Here is a 19,909-nt window from a genome sequence, read left to right as displayed (position 1 = left end):
GAGCATGCCCAGAGAAGGGCCGTGGAGCTGGGGAAGGGTCTAGAGAGGTAAAGAGTGTCTGAGGGAGCTGGGAGTGTTTGTTCAGAGAAGAGGAGGCTCAAGCGGAATCTTATCACTCTACAACTCCCTGAAAGGTGGGTGTAGCCAGACAGAGTTTGGTCTCTCCTCCCAAGTGACAAGTGACAGGGTGAGAGGAAATGGCCTCAAGCTGAGCCAGGGGAGGTTCAGCTTGGACATCAGGAAGAATTTCTTCACAGAACGGGTTGTCAGATATTGGAACATGTTGCCCAGAGAGATGTTGGAGCCACCACCCCTGGAGGTGTTCAGGAAAAGGATGGACATAGCACTCAGTGCTGTGGTCTAGTTGACAAAATGTTGATCAGTCAAAGGCTGGACTCAATGATCTTGGAGATATTTTCCAACCAAAATGATTCTGAGATACACTAGCCCTCTTTCTTTACCCTCTTCCCATCATGATAGTAGGTCCAGAGACACAAAGATACTTACCTGGATTGGATGAATGGACATGCACGTAACTAAAAATAAAATTGTGAAAAGTTATACTCTGTAACACCACGCCTTCTCTGAACTTTTCTAGTCTCTGATTTTTTTCACAAAATTTGTTTAAAACAGCACAGACATATTCACAGAGGTCATTGTTTGGTGTTTTGCTGATGTATGTTCAGGAAGGCAGGGCTTCTTTCTGCTGTCTCCATTTGCTCCAAACAACACAACTTCCCAGATACAGGTGATTCAGCTTGTATCTTTTATACCTTTCCAGTACTTCTGATGAGATACTGACTTTCATTAGATGATAACTGCTAGCTGAAGTTTTTGCCAAATGAACCCAGCACCATAAACAGTTGAATTTGAACGAACTTTGGTGGAGTGAACAGTTGTTCCTTTAATTTTTAATGTTCCTGCCTCCCAGCCTTTACTTCTTTATTTTTGATCATGAAACTAAGCAAGTATTTGTAGTGAGGAAGCCCTGTTCAAAGCCCTGCTGTACAAAATGGCCTGTAATTCCTGAAACCCCATACTATGAATTCCTCTGAGTTCGAGCTAAGCTTGTATTACAGAGCCTTTGAAAGAAATCTAAATCACAATAAGAGCAGTAATGTAAAACTATTTTTATTGAAAATACATCTACAAAGTACAAAGTAATGTTTCTCAATCCACTCTGGGTGCATACCAATGCAGAACCAGTGAGGGATGGGGAAGGGAATCTTTCTATAATACCTGATTTCCATAAGAAACAAAGTTAGTATAAAAAAGATCACATTCTTTGTGACACAATTCATTTTTCTCAGCTGATGTCATAGAAAGACAGCCTTTTACATTGTCTTTGCAATGTATTTCCAAACAAAGTCTTAACAAAAATTTTAAATGTTATGCCATAAATTCTACAGTTAATGTTTATACACACATTCTGAATACAGTATCTATATAAAAACATCTCTAATTATGTATCAGAAAATGCCTGTCTGCAGCCTATATTTGCATTCTGTTAGGAAAAAAAAATGACCAAAAAAAATCCAACAAAAACCCCCCAAAATTAGGAAACAACCCATTTTTTCTTTCAGTCAGTCATTTAGAGATTCATTTAGAGCTTTCTTGGTTCATTCCCTTGAGAGTTCTTGCTCATATTTTCTGAATTACTCAATTGGAGAAGATTGACAGGAATTTCAGTCCCAAAACTCCAATCTTGCCCGGGAAAAGATTTATGTTTGACCAGCATGCTGACATTTTCACTACAGTTACTTGGTACTGTATTAATGGACTTTAAGTGACAGATGCAGCATATTGAATATTTTTTGAATGGCAGCTGGGACAATGCAAAGGGATCCTTCCTTTCTCTCATCAGAATTATTTTCGCAATGGGAGGAATAAAGAAGAAAACTAAATATTTTAATATAACAGATCAGATCATTGGACACTATTGTGCCTGTCCATTAATATTTTTTCTTTCTTTCAACTTCATCTGCATTATAAAACTTTCTTGTTTAACCTCTCTAACAATACAAGGCAAAAAGGAAAAAGTACATAATTTGAATTTCTAGAAAAGGGCTTCTACAGGGAATAATCTTGAACAAAAAACCCCACTGTATTACAAGTTCATTGCTTTCCTTTTTTTATTCTTTCCTTGTCTATTCCCTGAAAATTACCTTCAATATTTCATTTTAAAATCCTTTCTAATTAAAATTTCAACATATATTATAGTATTTATAATTTTTCAATTTGCATATCTTTTCCTTATAAAAATAAAGAAGCACCCATTTATTTTATTTTCTAAACACCCTTATCTTCTTTTTCAGGTGCTACTGGTAAACTCTCCAAGAATTAAAAATTTCACATTAAGATAGGGAGCCTTCACTGAATGGCAAAATGTAAATCCAGTTCATACATCTATAATTTTTCAGTGGGTCGAGAATTTGGGAGGTTTCCAATCTGAAAACCTCTGCTGGTCTCAGGGATTCAGATTCAGAATGCAACCCATTTAGGATCTGAACATCTCACCCTCTGCACCTTCTGTAGAAGGCTGGCATTGCCTTCTCATAATTGATTATTAAACAGCTCATTAGTGCATCCAGAGGGTGCAAATTTTTTTATCCAAATACAGATGAAGACACATTTTTTGTCCCAGACCAGGGTCTTGCTCCTACAAACACACATACGGATTTTTTAAACTGGGTTGTGATGTTGAAATTAAGGAAATCCAGATTGGAAGTACATCCATGCATATGTAAATGTTTGCAAGTCAGTGGGAGCCAACTAGGCTAAATTTTTATAAAGATCAGCTGAATCTAATTCGAAAAACTGTCTAGATAAAATAACTCTCCCAGAAATATTTCATCTCAGCTGGTAAAAGTGCTGATTTGGGGGTATTTTCTTTTCTTTATTTGTATATCTTCCCCCTTTTTATCCCCTCAATTAATCTCCTACTTTTTATTGTCCTGCTAGTATTTGAACAATAATATAACACTACAGAAAAAAAATCCAGATAAAATAACAAAAGTCCTGTTAATTTACTTAGCTGGATGCAGTTATCAAGTTAGAAGTGTTGATTGTGTCTTTATAGATGTTAGGAATTTTGCAACAGGTATTTAAAAAAATAAAACCATTTTCAGGCTCTGTTATCTGTTTTTACTTTCCAGTTCATAAAAAAAAAAAAAAAAAAAAAAAAAAAAAAAAAAAAAAAAAAAAGATTCACAGGACTGAGTAACATATACACAATCTCTTTTTTTATCCCCAGTTAGCATATGTCTAGCAGGACCAGTGTTGTTGCCTGTTAATTTTTTTTTTAAGTGGGAAGCCAACATATACCATGATCACTGCTAGTTTGGAATATATTTTCATTAATTCTTTCCAGTGCGAACATAAAGGGAGAAATCAAGGAATAGATGAAATTGGTGAGTTCAAGATATAAATTGCCAGAAAAAGTGTGTGTTTTCCCACACTTGTAGTGTTGAACTCATGCTTTCTGTAGCCTACATCTTGGTTTCACTATCTATTGGTTTCTCATTCTCATTTTCTTGTGAGATTAGTTGGTATGGTTTCTTCATTTCGTTCTCCTCTATCACAGAATTGCCCATCTCAGCATCCCTGTTCTTCAGCTCATGCCGTGATAAATGTTCAACAATTCCTGCCCCAATGGAGTCTCCCAAGACATTGGTAGTGGTACGGAGACGATCCCTAGGGAAAAAGTAGTGAGTTACTTTCATCCCTTTCTCAGGGAAGCAAGCAGACTAGCTGCTAAAATGGCCCTCAATAGCTACTGGATGAGTCACCTCTTTTATATGTATTTGCTTATCTGAACTGTTAATATCATAATTTCTTTTAAAGAAATTAACAAATATAGTGGATTATAGAGCCACAAAATGTGTTAGCAATTTCACACCAGGAAATGGTCATGTGATGAGGATGGCAAAGGGAGCATACGGCTTCTTGCAGGCATTTTGGTACTCTTGGGTATCAAGAGTTTAGGTTTATATCCTCTGAACCAGGTAAGGTGTAAGCCAGCAAGAATTTACCTTGTTAGGTTTGTTTGTCTCCTGACCATAAGACATGATGTGTAATTTAGGGTGGAACTGTGCAGGAATGACCCAAATTAAACTATGGATATTCATCCTCTCAGAGGGCTCTGCCCAGCAGATCAGGAGGCAGCCTGACAAGGAGTGACTGGCAGTGTCAGTAGGTAAGCATCCACCTACATCAGATGGTTAGATAATCATTTGAAGACGTTATGTTCTGATAACAACACAGGCAACTTCTTCCAGAGATCTCTTGATAAGACTGAAGGGTAAAAGCCCTCAGAAAAGCTAAATAATAGGTGTTAGATGAAATAGAGGTTGGGAAAAAAAAATCTTCCTTTCATTTCTTTTGTGGACCTAGGGGAATGTGTATTTATACACAAAGGTATCTCTCATCTTCTACAGATAGATGAATAGAAAAATGGAGGGGCAATACTTTGTGGTGGCAGTTACACAGTTATTTTTTGTTTTGTTTTGTTTATCATGAGGTAGACAGATGAACCTTTCCTAGATTAGGTAGTCAGCAAGGCTGCAATGAATTGATTTGACCTAATCCAGTTCTGAGTCTGATTGACATTGTCATCCTGCAAAAAATAAAGGACTAAAGCAATTATTTGCTTATTTGATTACAGTGTATCAGAAAGTTTTCTTAGTATCTTAACAATTCAGGTTTCTATGTTAACTTTGCGTGCAAAAGAAACCATAATTAAACAACACCACTCACCATCTGCTCTTATAAAATACTTCACTAGCAAGAAATAGTGATTCTTTTTAACACTTATTTCCAACTGCCTTCCAGAGCAAGACATTGTAGTATAGCTGCAATGTCCCTGGTTATTTCACCGCTAAATATGGTCTAAGCCTTTAACAACTCCATAAAAATACTTACAAGAACCAGTCCACTGCAATGATAAGAGTGATATCATCTGTAGGCAAACCTACTGATGTGAGCACAATGACCATGGTGACCAGTCCAGCTTGAGGAATTCCTGCAGCCCCAATACTGGCAGCTGTAGCAGTGATGCTGTGCAAAGAGATGGTAAGGGCAATTAATCGACTTCTGTAACTAAACTATATATAAAAACTCTCCTTATCATTTGTCAAACTTCAAAACCAAATATAAAGCAAGAAGGCATTTGCTCAGTAGAAAATGAAAAGATGAACCTAGTCCCTTATCTGAACACCCTATAGCTGCAAGGGACTATGACCCTTGATCCAAAGTGTTTCACTAAACCTCTATCCAGAAACCTTGAAACATGATTTTATTAGGTGATAAATTCCCTACTAGATGCCAAAGGCCAGAAAAAAACATTATAGCTACATGTCCCCACCCTTTGAAAATACTCTTTCCACAAGCTCAAACATGTTAAAAGAAAAGCTGAGGACGTAGTTCTGTCCTGGCAGATCTAACACAAGAACTTTTGCTCTCTGTCCATCTCACTATAACTTCATGCCAGGTGAACTCTCTGTCCTCCAGCAGTTGGTGTTCTGCCATCAGAAAACAGAAAGTTGCCAGAAGCCCTGAGTCACACCATCTAGCGAATTTGTAGAAATATGCTTATTCACACCTGGTTTAGGGAGAATTTGTTTTCTCAGGTGATTTCCCAGGAAGCAGCTCTAGTATTAATGAATGTGAAACAAGTGCCTTGGAGGGTGAAGCCAGTTTTGCCTTAGGTTCATGAATATGGAAATAAACTGGTGGGTTTTATGGAGCACTATATCTGAACTTTCAGTGTTTCTGTGTGATAGATATGTGTCTTTGTCCCAAAATGCCCACCTATCCCCTTGCTGGCACTCCTTTCTTCTGCACAAGTACCCATCACCCTTTTTCCTTAAATTGTGGTAAACATAATGAAATTAAAGCAGATCAGTTATAGTTGAATGTTAATTAGTGGGTTGTTTGCTGTTGTATTTCAAACAAGAAGGGCTCTGTGCTTGAAAATATGACCTGTGTTCACCACTTCTGTCAGCTGACGTAATAAAATTGTATTACTGTTCTTTACACAGCTAGCCCTGATTGTCTCCTGAAACCAGGAAAACACTACCTCTTCTAGCAATAACATTGTGATGACTTTATGCTTCGGCTTTGTACATGCTTTATAAACTACCTGGTATTATAGGTGTGTAGGTCCAAACAGCTGCATGAATTCTTAAAAAACCGAAAAATTTTCAATTAATTAAATCTTGTCCTTGTTGTCTTTACTAGGTGCTGTAATGGGTGTGTTATGTTACAGTTTTGTTAAAAGTTTATCCAAATGAGAATACGTGCTGGGAGTCCTTCTTGTGAAGAAGATGTAAATTACAGATAATCTGATGCTGTAGCAGTTCTTGCTTTTAGCTCTAGGTGCTTTTCTTTAATCCCACTCAAACCAGGAAGGGGTCATCACAAAGGTGGTTTTATTAAATGTCAGTGACAGTGGTTTCCATACCTGATTGTGATAATCTGTCCAAAGTTCAGATCAAAATTGTTGACCTGTGCAATGAAAATTGCAGCCAAAGCCTCATATAAAGCAGTTCCATCCATATTAATTGTAGCACCAACTGGGAGTACAAATCTTGTAACTCGTTTGTCCACTCCATTTATTTCTTCTAGGCACTTAAATGTAACAGGTAGTGTTGCAGAACTGAAACACAAAGAAAAAAGAAAATATATGATATAAATTCTACAATGAAGGAAAGAAATGACACGAGAGATGGTTCTGTCTTAGTTTTTATGTGATCCACCCAAGTAGATTTTTTTAATTCACATGCTGAATTTAAGCATTTCTAATGGTGAGGTTTCTCCTAATGCTCTTGTAAACATTTTCCAGCTGTTAATTACTGCCATTGTCTATGCAATCCCTGGTCTGAAGGTGTCTAAGTTCAGTGTTTAGTCACAAGGTTCTTCTGCCAGGTGCAGGAATATATTCATAATTCCAGCTTCCCAGTATTAAGTCATGGAGCTGTAATTGAATCACCTCTAAGCACTGTTTTCTTGAAGGTATACCAATTGGACTATTCAAACCTTCAGTAAAAAGCTTGTTTTCTCTTATTGTTTGTGGGGTCTCCAGCAAAAGTAATTTTGATTGATGATTGCATTATTTTCCCACCTGTGTGCTAATACCAGTAGGCAGCTAAGTGCCACACAGCCATTCACTTGCCTCCACATCCTGATGGGACAGACAAAACCCAAAGGAACAGTAGAGAACATGAAAATGGAGAATAAAAATGTTTAATGAGTGTGTGAGAAGTTTGGAAGAAGAGCAGAAGAAACAATACAAGTGATGCTTAGGCATCTCTCCCACAGATGGAGCAGTGGCCAGCAAGTTCTGGAGTAAAATGTGGCCAGCCTTCCTAAAATTCTTCTTCTCCTTCCACTGCCATGCATGCTGTATGTGGCATGGAAAATCTCTTTACTTACATTTACCAGGCTGTGTGACGTCCCAACCCACTGTGAACCCCTCAGCTTACTGTGGGGGCAGAGTGAGGGTCAGAGAAGGTCTTGATGCTGTGCAAATACTTAGCTACAGCTAAATGTCAGCATGTGATCACTACTGTTTTGGCCAAAAATCTAAAACATGGCACTATATGAGCTGCTAGGAAGAAAGTTAACTCTGTCCAAGCCACGCTTGTATCTCTATAACTGGTCACACCAAAGTAAAGAGGTTTTCCAATACACAGCAGTTCAAGTTAATTGAAACCTTCATTGCTAAATACTTAACAGATTTTTTAGTCTTTGACGACTGTATCAATATTGATAAAATTCTGACTACAAATAAAAAGGAACTTGTAGAAGTTTGTGCTGGAAAAGTATCTTTGCTAACAGTCATCATACAGTTGAATTTTAAATGGTTTTTAAATGCACTTGCAATACATTATGCTGTCTTGCAACAGCCTAGGTTTTTGCTTCAAAATAATCTCAAATACCAAGGGCTCGAATTTAGCATCACAGAATACCTGACTGAAACCTCCTGTCTTTAGGGCACATTTTAAAAATCTATTAAAATGGCAGTGGTTTCATGAATGGTCAAATGGCATAGAAAGGTACACTTCATAGTAATGTTTCCTTCTGTCGTGCATGCAGACAATTTTTTAATTCACATGACATAACTATGACCACCTGCAAAGAGCAAAACTGTCATTTCTGTTGTAGGTTCTGTATCCATAATTGGCTGTCAGGATTTTGGGCACAAAATATCAGCTGCCAACAGGAATCCCCTCATGATTTTTCTGTTCGCTGCTCCATTTTGCCATGCGTATTCTTTGCCAGCTCTATCCTTTCCTAGTAAACCATTACAAACTACTTGGAATAGCAAACACCGCGACTAAACAAACCAACAAGGGTTCTGGCCATACCGTCTGCATCACCAAACAGATTAATTTCCTTTCGGTTCAGGGTTTCTTATAGAAAATAAAGTTCAAGTCAGTATTGGAGAGTAGCAGAATTGCTCTCAAGTTCTCTGCCCAAGTGAATACAGAGTTCACCAAACATCAGGCAAAATTGGTTCTTAAACCAGTAATATTAAAAAAAATATGGCTTTAAAATATTGTGTTATACCTGGAAGATGTTCCCAAAGCTGTGACTAATGCCTGGATTAAGCCTCCAATAAATACCCATGGGTTCTTACGAGTGATCACAAAATAGAGAAGAGGTAGGACAATGACAGCATGAATTAGCAAACCGATGATAACTGTTACAGTGTACATGGCAAGCTGACCACCAATTACACCCATATCTTCCATCTCAACAATTTTCCCAGCAATCAAGAAGAGAATACCAAGTGGAGCATACCTGCAAATAAGAAATCAAAACAGTATTACCAAAACAAAGTAAAGATTCAGTCCGCCGTCCATCCTGTTTGTGTTTATATGCATAAATGCACAATTTCACTCTTAGGATACTCCTGTTCAGGGGCAGTTCAAAAATTTAACTCTTCAACTTTTAACAATTCAAACTGGATTGAACCACAGCAGTGAACATTTTTGATGGGAATCAGTGGATTCAACATCTGGTAAGGATTTCAAGATTTATAGCATGCCTTTTGGACAGGTAGGGAAATTAATTCTCCTTGGACTTCAAGTGTAATTGAAAAGCTAGTTTAGCCAATCCTGTTATAATTCTGCCTGTGTGAATGAAGGCTAAACTCACATATGTGTACCCTGTGCCAAGCACTCAGATCTATTCCAGTGCTGTTTCCCACATTGTTGGGGAAGGAACTCACACAGAAGTCTGATAATTTCTGAAGATTTCAAGCTGCTTTTGATGCCTAAGATTTTTACCTTTTTATATTTTTCACATATTTGTAGCTTTGACTACAGCTGCTAGTGTTTCTCCTATCTTTCTTCCCTACGTTTAGGAACAATAAGCTAACCTTATAAATGCAATCCTAAATATTGCTTAGTTTCATTTCAAGAAGAGTACCAGCTACAAGGATGTTGTTTTCCAGTCAGAATCTGGAACAGACATATCATAAGTGGGGCAAAAGAAACCTCTGGACTGTTTCCAGTGGGGAAGGACCCCAGGAATTATTACCCAACTACCTAACCTTTTAGGCATATGATATGATATGACAGTATATGGTAAGTATAATAATAGACTAACCATGTAAAAATTGTAGAATTAATATACCACATGTGATTTTTGTCATATGGTGTACCTGAAAGGTTTCAAGCAAAGATTTGCTTTTATATTCACTCCAGTGTTTTTGGGAAGATCTGTTCTGTTTTCCCAGCATCACTTCTGCTTATGTTACATTTCATCCAGTGGGGCACTGGATGATACATTCATCAGCATGAAGAAATCTATGTGACAAAGGTTGGCTGTGCTGTGGAACAGCAGCACAGGTGGGATGAACTGCTTTTGCCTATCAGCTAGAGGTGAAGAAAGAGCTGGCGCTGAACATAAAACTCGAACATAATTCTGCTGCAGCAGTACTTTACGTACAGCCCTACTCCTATAAATGTCCACTTGTCTTCTCACAGTAAGATACCACAGAACAGAATCTATCCACCCTATCTCAACTGGCCTTTACACCAAGTCCATATGCACGTGGATCTGAATCCTCTGCTTTAACATTTTAAGTTTTTTGTGAAGAAGAAAAGGTTTTAATTATCGGAGAAAATATACTTATTTTTGGTTTCGTATCTAGTATGGTAGTATATATGTGTGCTCGTGGAGAGACTCTTGGAGTTGATTTGTTTTTTTCCTTTAGTAAAGATTTCATTTCACAGTTAACCTTCTACCTCGAGAATAATGAGTCTTAATTTTTGAAAAGATTTCATACCTTGAAGGAAAAGGTATTTATTTTATTTACCTAATGAACACAGCAAAGAAAGCAGGAAAGTTATGTGTATGTGTGAGCAGTGCAGCTACAATGCAAGAACTACAGGAATCAGTTGTGTTGGAAAATTATGATAACAAGGTCTTGCTGTGTAGAAATAAGAGTATGGGAGAGGTTTGTCGGTTTCCTTTAATGAATTCAGATTAGGATGTAAGGAAACTTCAATAGCTTACTGCTGGGATTGCTATCTTTATGAAGATATAGAATGGCTCTGTATAAGGGTAGCAACTTTTGCCATAAACCCTTTTTTTCCCGCATGTCAAAAGTGAAACGCACTGAAGGAATTGGTATGTTTGGGCAGATTATTGTCACAGAGAGCTACAGCTCTAGAGTTCACTCCTTAAAAAAGTCCCAAGGTAGATGCAATCTTATTGTCTGATTTTCTGCTAAATAGATTCTTTCTACTTGGTGCCTGACTGATGAAAATATATTGTTAGTAGCTTAAAAAGGAATTTATCAAAGAGGCACTTACCACATGATTAGAGCTACCAATCTCATGATAGCCTCATTAAGGCTATCAAAGAAGTCTTTCAATGCCTGACCTTGCTCTCTCATACTCCCAATCACCAGGCCAAAGCTTATTGAGAACACCACCAAGCCAAGGGCATTCACTCCATTCACAGAACCTGGAACAGGAACTATTTCCTCCTTCATTCGGCTGAGAGCTTCCATTGCTTCTGACACATTGCTTATTATGGAAGTCAACGTGGATGTGTCATTGGATGGAATAGCTACTTTAAACTTTCTCTTTTCATAGTTGGTTTTGAACTGTTAAAATGACAATAAAAGAAAGATAGAAATTCGGTGAATCATAACAAATGAAGGTTAAAATCACAAATTAAATTATTATTCAATATTGTAGGACATTTCAATTTTTGCTTAATATTTCTAGGTATAAATGTACTATGATGAAAACTTGGTTTTCCTGAAAACAACAAAAATCCATATTAACTTCAAAAATTAAATCTTCAGCTTTAGCTTCTAAAAATCCTTTTCTCATAAATAGGCTGATATCAAAGATGCAGATTTGTCATGCTCCTCTATTCTGTAACAGAACTATTGATTCTTAGTTTGTGTTTTAGATAAATTGCTACAAAATTCCAAACATTTATAGTCCCCTTTTGGATAGTGAGAATATTTTCTTGTGCTCTGGATTTTCTTTATTTCTTCATCTTTTTGTATTAAAAATGTAAGACTAAGCTAACTTTAATATAACATACCTCTATTTATTTTTGTTATGGCAAAGCCATTAGTTTACTCTGCAGTTCAAGTCACCACATTTCTTAATTTAGGAAAGGGTTATACTTTAGATGGGTCCTTTATGGAACAAACAAATAAATTTCTAAATCTCAATATGATCCTAAATGTCTGCCTTATCTGCTTTGAAAAGTAGTATTTCACCCCCTAATGTTTTTCTGAACAGAAATTTACACCCTGAATATTTCAATCTGGGTACAAAAGCCCTACAGCTCTGGTTAAATTCTGTTTTACACAAAGCATAATAAATATCTGTAGTATAATGTTTCTCACGTACCTCAGGATGCTAATTAGTCCTTTAAAGAGGAATAATGCTGCTTTCAAGGTTATTCAGCAGCTTTGGATTTTTATTCTTTTTGAGCTACCAGGAAAGATTTTAGTATCCTTACTGATATCTAGAGACCTATTGAAGGCTTCAGAAGTACTTGGGTGAAACAAAGCAATTATAACCAAGATAGGAAACATGATCATGGTCATCTTTCAAAACTAGCCTGAGTCAATGCTACTTTCTGCACGTGAATAGCCTTATGCACACACGTATTTGAGGTATCCCTCTAAAGGCTTTATGTCTCTCAGAATGTCAGATAAAACCTGCTTGGACATTTATGGAAGGTTTCCAAATAATATGTAGCAGAACCAAGATTCATGAAGGTCAGATATTCTTTTGAGCTTTGAATAAAATTTGCTAAAATATTTTAAAATTTGGGCTGTACAGAACTCAGCTGAGAGCTGTATGAGCCATTGGCTGACATGGAAAAACCCAACTCCAATGCCTCACCCACTCACATCTAACCTGTGGTAATTCTTGTTTGATCTCTTAGTGAGACAATTCTACTTTCTAAAGTAGAAATTTCACACCAAGCAAAAAAATGTTACCATTTTTCGAGTGAAGCCTGAGGGAGTGAATCAGCTCTCACTGACTGTGGAAATGTCAGAGAGGAAAGAACACAGAGACTGGAACTACATAACCAGGGAAGAAGGGATGGGGTTGTCTCTTTAAGTAACAGAGTTCTTGGTTCTTCTCTCATTCCCACCTGACTGGGTGAAAAGTCTGATACAGCTGTTGGACAGAGTTGGATGTGGGCTGCCTGCCTGTTGTAACAGGCCAGGAGCTAAGTCATAAACCACTTTTCCATCAGAGGCAGCATGATCTTTATTTGTCTGAGAATTGCCCCCCTCATGTCAGATTAGTTCAGTGTTGCCCATGAGGCTGCAAAATTATGGTGGGGGACTGAGAAGGTGTTGGGATCGATACGGGAAAAAGCATAATCACACAAAGATTCTTACCTTCAGGAATCTGTGTTAGGAAGAATTTTAGGTGCTAACAAGAATATGCCTTCATTTTATGCTAATTCTGGAATTCTGTCACAGCAGGAGCATCTTTTAATTCTTAAGTCTCTTAGGGGTATAATATGGATTTTAGGAAGTCACTCAGCAAAGTCCTTTTCCATTTCAGCTACAAGACTGGCCCAGAGTTGTAGGTCTTATCTCATCAGACTTACTCATCAGACTTAAGTATTCAGAAGTATTACTATGGAGAATAGTCTTTCTGGAACCCCCTCCTGAGCAGGGGAGAAACAGCTTATTTAGAATGAAATTCAAAATGTTAGTCTAAGCAACAGAAACCAGAGCAACTTTATTTCCACTGGAGTATTTACTTGAACTCTTTCTTTCATTATAGCTGAACTGAGCCCTGGGAGATCCCAGGGCCTTCTGTGGATCAGTCTTACGCCCAAAGTTGTCTATCAAAAGCCATGAGAAGTTTCCTGGTGAAGCAAAAGAAATCAAGGGAAACCAAACACAGGAAACACAAGGGATCTGTCTACTGAGGAAAATAGTGTAGGGTGTCAGTTGAGTTTTATTCTTATTATTGCTTTTTCAAATGACATTAAAGGCAAAACACAAGATTGCTTGACAACCACAAAACATATTTTCTGTGTGTGAAATGCTAAAAAAGCCAACTGTTTATAGGAAGTGACTGGATGAAGGACCAATGTCAAGATATTAGAAAATGTTTTGAAATAGATGAGTTGACAGCAGGGTTGATCATTACTGCTCTGCAGAGTACCTGGTGTTGAGCCAATTTTTTTAGCTTTTAGGACATTCCTATTTTCAGTAGATCTCTATCTGAGTGGCAATCAAAAATACCAGTTTCTAATGTAGCTCAAACTGACAGTTTAATTTCACATTGTGGTTCTGCTGATTCTTGTTCCTTTGTAACTTTCAGAAATAGAAGAAATTAGGCAAAATACAACCACTCATTGTAGGTTTAAGAGTCTCAAAAGAGAGAATAGAGGTCCATACACTGATAATATGTGATGGGCTAGGCAACATCACTGAAGTCCTATAATTTTGGGGGATATAATTTCGTTACACCTCCAGGAAGAGGTATTTTTGTTCCATAAGATTTTAGATGCAAAAGACTCATATTTTTTCCTTGAGTTCATGTACAGAGAACAATTGAGGAGCAAGATAAATGTTATTTGAATGTATTAATTTGAATTTCTATTTCAGCTTTCTATGAACAATCACATCTGCAAGTAAAGTGCAAAAATAATGTATTTCTGGACTTTTCTTATAAGACATAGTGCTGATGAACAACTGAAAAATGTATTTTAATTAACTAGGCTCACTGTGAAATAGACAATATAGGTTTTGTATTGAATAATACAATTAATCAGTTGTTTCCACTTTGATTATTATTTTGGTTTTATTAGTGATACAGGATACCCAGTCACTTCACTTGAATATGTTGAAGGAATTTGAAAAAGCGACATTGCAACTGGCAGCAGCACATCCCAGTGGTTTAACTTGCAGAAAAGGTAATTTCAATGATATTCTGAAAATTCCTAATTCACGGTCATATTTTGCACTGAGATAGTGTCATTAGTACTGTCTGGGCTAAGTCTGTATGATAATGCAGCATTTGCTCAATAATGATTTTAAAAGATACAAGTTTGCTTAAATGCAGCCCTAAAAATTAAAAGAAGACAGAGACATTCTATCTTCTTGTTTTTTCCTTTGCTTTCCATATGGACATGTGTGAAAGCATTCTAAATTTTCCATGTAAGATTTGATGACACAAGTCATAATGTATCTTAATGAGCTCAAATTATCATGAGGAGTATACACCATATATTAGTTAGTAGTCATTTCTGGATGTGTGATTAACACTTACAATTCCCTTGATAATAACAAATTTATGAAAGAATATGTAATTAAAAACATCTCAAAAGAAATGCAGTTATGAGGTGCCATTCTTTAAGCTTCAGCTGGCATCAAATTCTACCTATTCACACCAGAATGACCCTCCCTGAATTTTTAAATTGATTCTGTTTCTCCTGATTTTGTAAGATTGCTTGTGCTTCTTCTGGTAGATCTCTAGAGCAGCTAAGCAACAGCTGAGAAACAGTATCTGCTTAACAAGCAGACTGCTCACTATTGATCAGCCCCAGGCTAGAAAGCATTTTCTAATTTAGCAAAGAAAGAGATGTGAAGAGGTAGTGTCCAGAGCTGAAAGATAAACCCAAAGATTTCTTTAGACATCACTAAACTGAGGGTGAATGCAGAGGCATAGAGAAAATACTGAACAAAGTAATCAAATTTTAGGTAAGTGTGGAATATTTACCTGCAATCTATTCAGATTCTTTTGTTATTATAAAAATTACAAAAGCCTCATATGATCTGTGGATAGTGAATGTTGTGATGTGTCATAAAAAACGACCCACCATCAGAAAAGATGGTATTTAGATTAACAATCTACTGTTTAACAATCAGCCTGAGAAAGCTGAGGTACTCAATGAGTTCTTTGTCTCAGTCTTCATTGTCTGTCATACCTCTCCATACCTCTCAAGTCTCTGAAACTCCAAGGGGAATTTGGAGGAGCATAGTCCCTCCCATTTTAAGCAAAGGTTTGAAATCACCTAATGAAACTGAATGTAGATATATGGGACACGGAAAAATGCGTCCCAGGATCCTGAACATACCAAACCACTCTGTATCATATTTAAAAATTCATGTCATTGAAGTGGAAAAGGGAAATATCTGGGAAAGAAAATGTGCAAAAAAGGAGGATGAGGAGAAGTAAAAGAAAGAGGAGGCAGCTTTGCCTCACTTCTTGTTGGGAAGAAACAGGAGAGGGAATCCAAAGGAGCAAACAACTGAAAGAGGAAGAGTAGAAAATTTAGGAAGATATTTCTTAGATAAGTCCTGAAGTTCCAGTCTCCCTCCTGGACTCTTCGTCTCCCAGCAGCAACCACATAAAAGCGTTGCAAACTCCACTAAAAGTCTCTCCCACTTATGCTCTCCATTTCATTTCACACCCTCCAGTGGCTTCCAATACAGACCAGGAAAGAAACCTGCCTCAGGGTGCTGTAAGACACAATGTGCACATCTGATCTATCCAGAGATGTGATTTAAACGTGCAGTGCATATTCCAGTGATGATTTCCAGGTGTGTAAGGCTATGGGTTGGTATTACATGGTTGAGTGTGGACAGCTATGAAAAGTACTGTGTTCTGTGTTTGGACCATCAAACATGGTGTTACAGAAACAGATTTGTACCAGATGGATCATTCCTCTTCATAAATCTGAGAACATGCGAAATAATGGATGGAAACTTTTGAAAAGAGAACTGTGGGGTCAGATGTGCAAAATCATCTGAATACCAAGAATATTGCACATATTTGTAAGCTAAGATCTTTTTTTTAATGAGTCTGCTACAAAAAAATAACTTTTATGTAAAAATTTAGGGTTTGATACCAAGTTCAAAAGTTATGGTATAACAGGTATTTCAGTAAATCCTGGTACTTTCAGTTGCTGCTGAAAGTCGGTAAAAATTTTCACTAAGTATGTCCTGTTGTCGTTCATTGATTTTACAAACCCCCCTGAGCTTTAAAGCATATGAGAAACACAACACTTAAATCTTAACATAATCTACAGGACATCTTTAACTAAGAACATAGGTTTAGAACTTGCTAGTTAAGCCAAGTTTTCTGTTGTAGTAGAGTACTATCAAAATAATTTTTAAACTGTATTGGGAAACTGCTGAAGTGTTCCAATAACTCCTAAATTAAGATGTTTTCAGGAATTTAACTTAAAGTTGTGTAGGATTAAAAACAGTACTAATTTTCAGTTTAAATTTTGAAATAGTGGTTTCCATTTCTTTTTGTATGTTTTTATCTTGTTTAACTCTGTTCTCACTTTTTTTTTGTACTTGAATAGCTTTTCAGTCAGTATGTTTTTGCTTTATATGCTGTGTTCTTTTGACAATTCCAATAAACTCCTCTCTTCACTATTCGTCTTGCATAAATATATGAATGAAGAAAATTGAATGGTCACATTCCCCTGGCTTTACTTCATGTCTTGTTGTTCTGTCACTTACTGTATATCTTAGAGCTGCATAGAACATTTTTGGTCTTTCTGATGATAATTTGCTGTGTCAAAACAGAAATTACTGTTAACTTCTAAATGCTTACTTCACATGTGTTGAAGAGCTACAAGGAGGTAACCAAACATGCCAACATGTGCAAGAGATGAGTAATTTTGTTGCTGTGACTTTACAGTATTGTGCCAGGGTCTCATCACCTTCATTGGCTTTTTTTTTTTTTTTTCTTCATATATCTCAACACAAAGTGCTTGGAGTTTCTTGTCATCTGTAAATTTAACTGTGTGCATCTTATGGCAATGTCATTCATAAAAATATCAACTGAGGTACTCCCAGTCCTCAAATTTTAAAATGCTCACAGTTCACTGTTCAACTACTTCACTTTTGTCATCTTAAAAACTGTTTTTTCCCCACAAAAAAAAAAAAAAAAAAACCCAACCAACAAAAACCAAAACAAAAAAAAAAAAAAAACAACCAAAAACAAACAAACAAAAAAAACCCAAAAACCAATAACAAAACCAGCAAAAAAAAAAAAAAATTAAAAAAAAGAAAGATGAAATGAGCAATGTTATGGAAGAAAGATGGTACAATTTATATTAGAGAAACCTTTGTGATTTTTCTAGTTTGTTTGTTTTATGTATTTTTAATTTTTGTTTATTATGAAGTCTCTACTTCTTCCTTTAAGGCATTTATATCCTTCACTATATCTGAGATCAGACTAGTAGCCTGTTATCTGCTAAAATAACTTCCCAAATCTTTTTAAAACTGCAGTCTGGAAGATGCTTAGATTGCTTTCAAGAACTCTAGATAACAACTTCCAAACTTGGGAGATTTTGAAAAATACTTGCTGCTACATCCGTAACTCTATGCCCTAATTATTTCATTATTTTGAGATAAAGATCTATAATTTCTGTACTTTATTACATTACATTCTTTGAATTTATTTCTAGTTTAGATATAGACTTTTGCATTACTATACTACTCTTCTGCATCACTATACTGAGTTCATCAACATCCTTGCTGAAGACAGAGGCATGGCATTTGGACCTGGGTTTAGTTTGTTTTTTAATCTTTAATCTAGAAATCTTTAATGCAGAAAGCTATTCCTTTCTACTGGTTTCTGTTTATACAACTAAAGATAATGTTACAATTTCTTTTCAATTCTTCTGCAAGATCTAACTCAGCTGGATCTTGGAAAGTTTATACTTTATGCTCTTCTTGGCCTCCACATTTCAAATTTTTATTGTTACAGCAGTAACTGGTAAATTATATCAGTTCAAGATGGTCTGTGGGGTCAATATGCAGCAATCACATTGTAGAAGACACATTCTTGATTTCACTGAATCACTCATGTCCTCCTTTTTAAAAAAACCAATGTAACTAGTTGCTATTATTACTTTGTCCATTGAACAAAGTAATAAACTAAGATTGAGCTAAGATTAAGACTAAGCTAATGATAGTGAATTTTGAAAAGCAACATAATAAATGCACTCCTAAGGACTTATACTGTAGGTGACAAGAAGTTCTTCATTTGGGTGTTGTTTCTTGTGGGGGGGGGGGTTGGTGGTGTTTGTTGTTGTTGTTGTGTTACTGTCCACTTTGTTGTCCAATTTGTTTTCTTCTGTTTTGAACCATGCACATTTGTCACATGACATTCTTAAAAATCTACCTGTCTTTGCACAGATTGTGAATATCTCAGTATCTCCCAGGTTAACAGAACACTATTTTAGAAAAGCAGCTCCTGAATTCACTTTAATGAACCTTGCTGTCAACTTATGAATTTGACATATTGAAAAAAGTAATTTTTTGATTTGCCAAGCTAGGTGGGTTTTCTTCACTTCTCATAGTAAATACTGTTGTCTCAATATGAATGGAAGCAAAACAGACCTGGTTGGTTTAGCTCAGGGTTTTTTTTTTCTTTTTTTGACATCTGGCAGCAAATGTAAGCTACATATTTGCTGTAAGTACAAGAACATGATATTCCTAAGGCAAAAGCAGTTACATTTAATTTCTTACTTCTTCAGGTTTTATTTGGAAATGAAAAAAAGGTATTTTTTACCTGTTTGAAGCAAGCTTCCACCAGATTTGGAGGGAACATATTTCTGTGAAAGAGAAAGAAAATAACCTCAGAAGTAATAATATGGTAATAATTCCTTTAGTAAGGACTCAGCTAATTAAAGAATTGAACAGCTAATTTTTGAGGAATCCTAAGACTAATACATGATTACATATACAGTGAGTAGAGCTTTGCATGTAACATTGGCCTGGTTAGCTTTACCAGGATGAAAGGTAGGATTGGATAGCTCCTGGCAACTGGAATCTCAGTATTCAATATTGTATAGTAGGTCTGGTTATGGAGAGGTATATTATCCAAATTACTAAGTGTATAAACCTCTGTAGGCTCACTTTTAATATTTTTTTATTTTTTACTTTTTTAATGTAAGATTATTAACTTATTAATGAATTATGAATACAGATTAATAAATAATTTAATACTATTTAATATATTTTGAGTTCTCAAACAATTTTTGCATTTATGTAGCCTAATTCTTAATGATATTTATCACTGGATTTAGTCTTGCAGCTGAACCCCATATCTTTCTGAAGTTTGAGTATTCTATAATAATAATAGATACATGTGTGTGTACATTTGTTTCAGATCAGTGTTTCTTTCTTTGTTTTCCTTTGTTTTGTGCGCTTCTGAGGGATTTAGAAACAGCCTAACTGAATACATCTTGAATAAACCTCTCCATGGAAGTTTCTGTAGTCCCGCCTTCCGGCAGCTTGATCCTTGGAGGCCTTTCTTCGTGTCTCTGGATTCTCCAAACGGGTTAGTGGAACACAAAATTTTGGTGGTTTTACCTGTGGAAAAGCTCCTGAGTTCAAAACCTCAGCTTCCCAACTCCCAACTTCCCA

The 19,909-nt window shown here is 36.3% G+C and overlaps 1 protein-coding gene across 1 annotated transcript in view; it reads right to left on the bottom strand.

The window, feature by feature from the left end:
- Nucleotides 1-1,609: 1,609 nt before the first annotated feature.
- SLC1A3 (solute carrier family 1 member 3) overlaps nucleotides 1,610-19,909 on the bottom strand; it is a 61,852-nt gene continuing 43,552 nt past the window's right edge. The window contains exons 4-9 of the mRNA XM_066340081.1: nucleotides 19,053-19,095; nucleotides 10,824-11,119; nucleotides 8,569-8,802; nucleotides 6,461-6,655; nucleotides 4,921-5,055; nucleotides 1,610-3,693 (exon numbers count right to left, since the gene is read on the bottom strand). Of these exons, the coding sequence (XP_066196178.1) occupies nucleotides 3,489-3,693; nucleotides 4,921-5,055; nucleotides 6,461-6,655; nucleotides 8,569-8,802; nucleotides 10,824-11,119; nucleotides 19,053-19,095 (1,108 nt within the window). The 3' untranslated portion in view covers nucleotides 1,610-3,488. The remainder of the gene's footprint in view (nucleotides 3,694-4,920; nucleotides 5,056-6,460; nucleotides 6,656-8,568; nucleotides 8,803-10,823; nucleotides 11,120-19,052; nucleotides 19,096-19,909) is intronic.

The sequence above is a fragment of the Sylvia atricapilla genome, chromosome Z (assembly GCF_009819655.1).
Source record: "Sylvia atricapilla isolate bSylAtr1 chromosome Z, bSylAtr1.pri, whole genome shotgun sequence".
In the NCBI taxonomy this organism is placed as follows: Eukaryota; Metazoa; Chordata; class Aves; order Passeriformes; family Sylviidae; genus Sylvia; species Sylvia atricapilla.
This window is presented reverse-complemented; position numbering and strand designations above follow the sequence as displayed.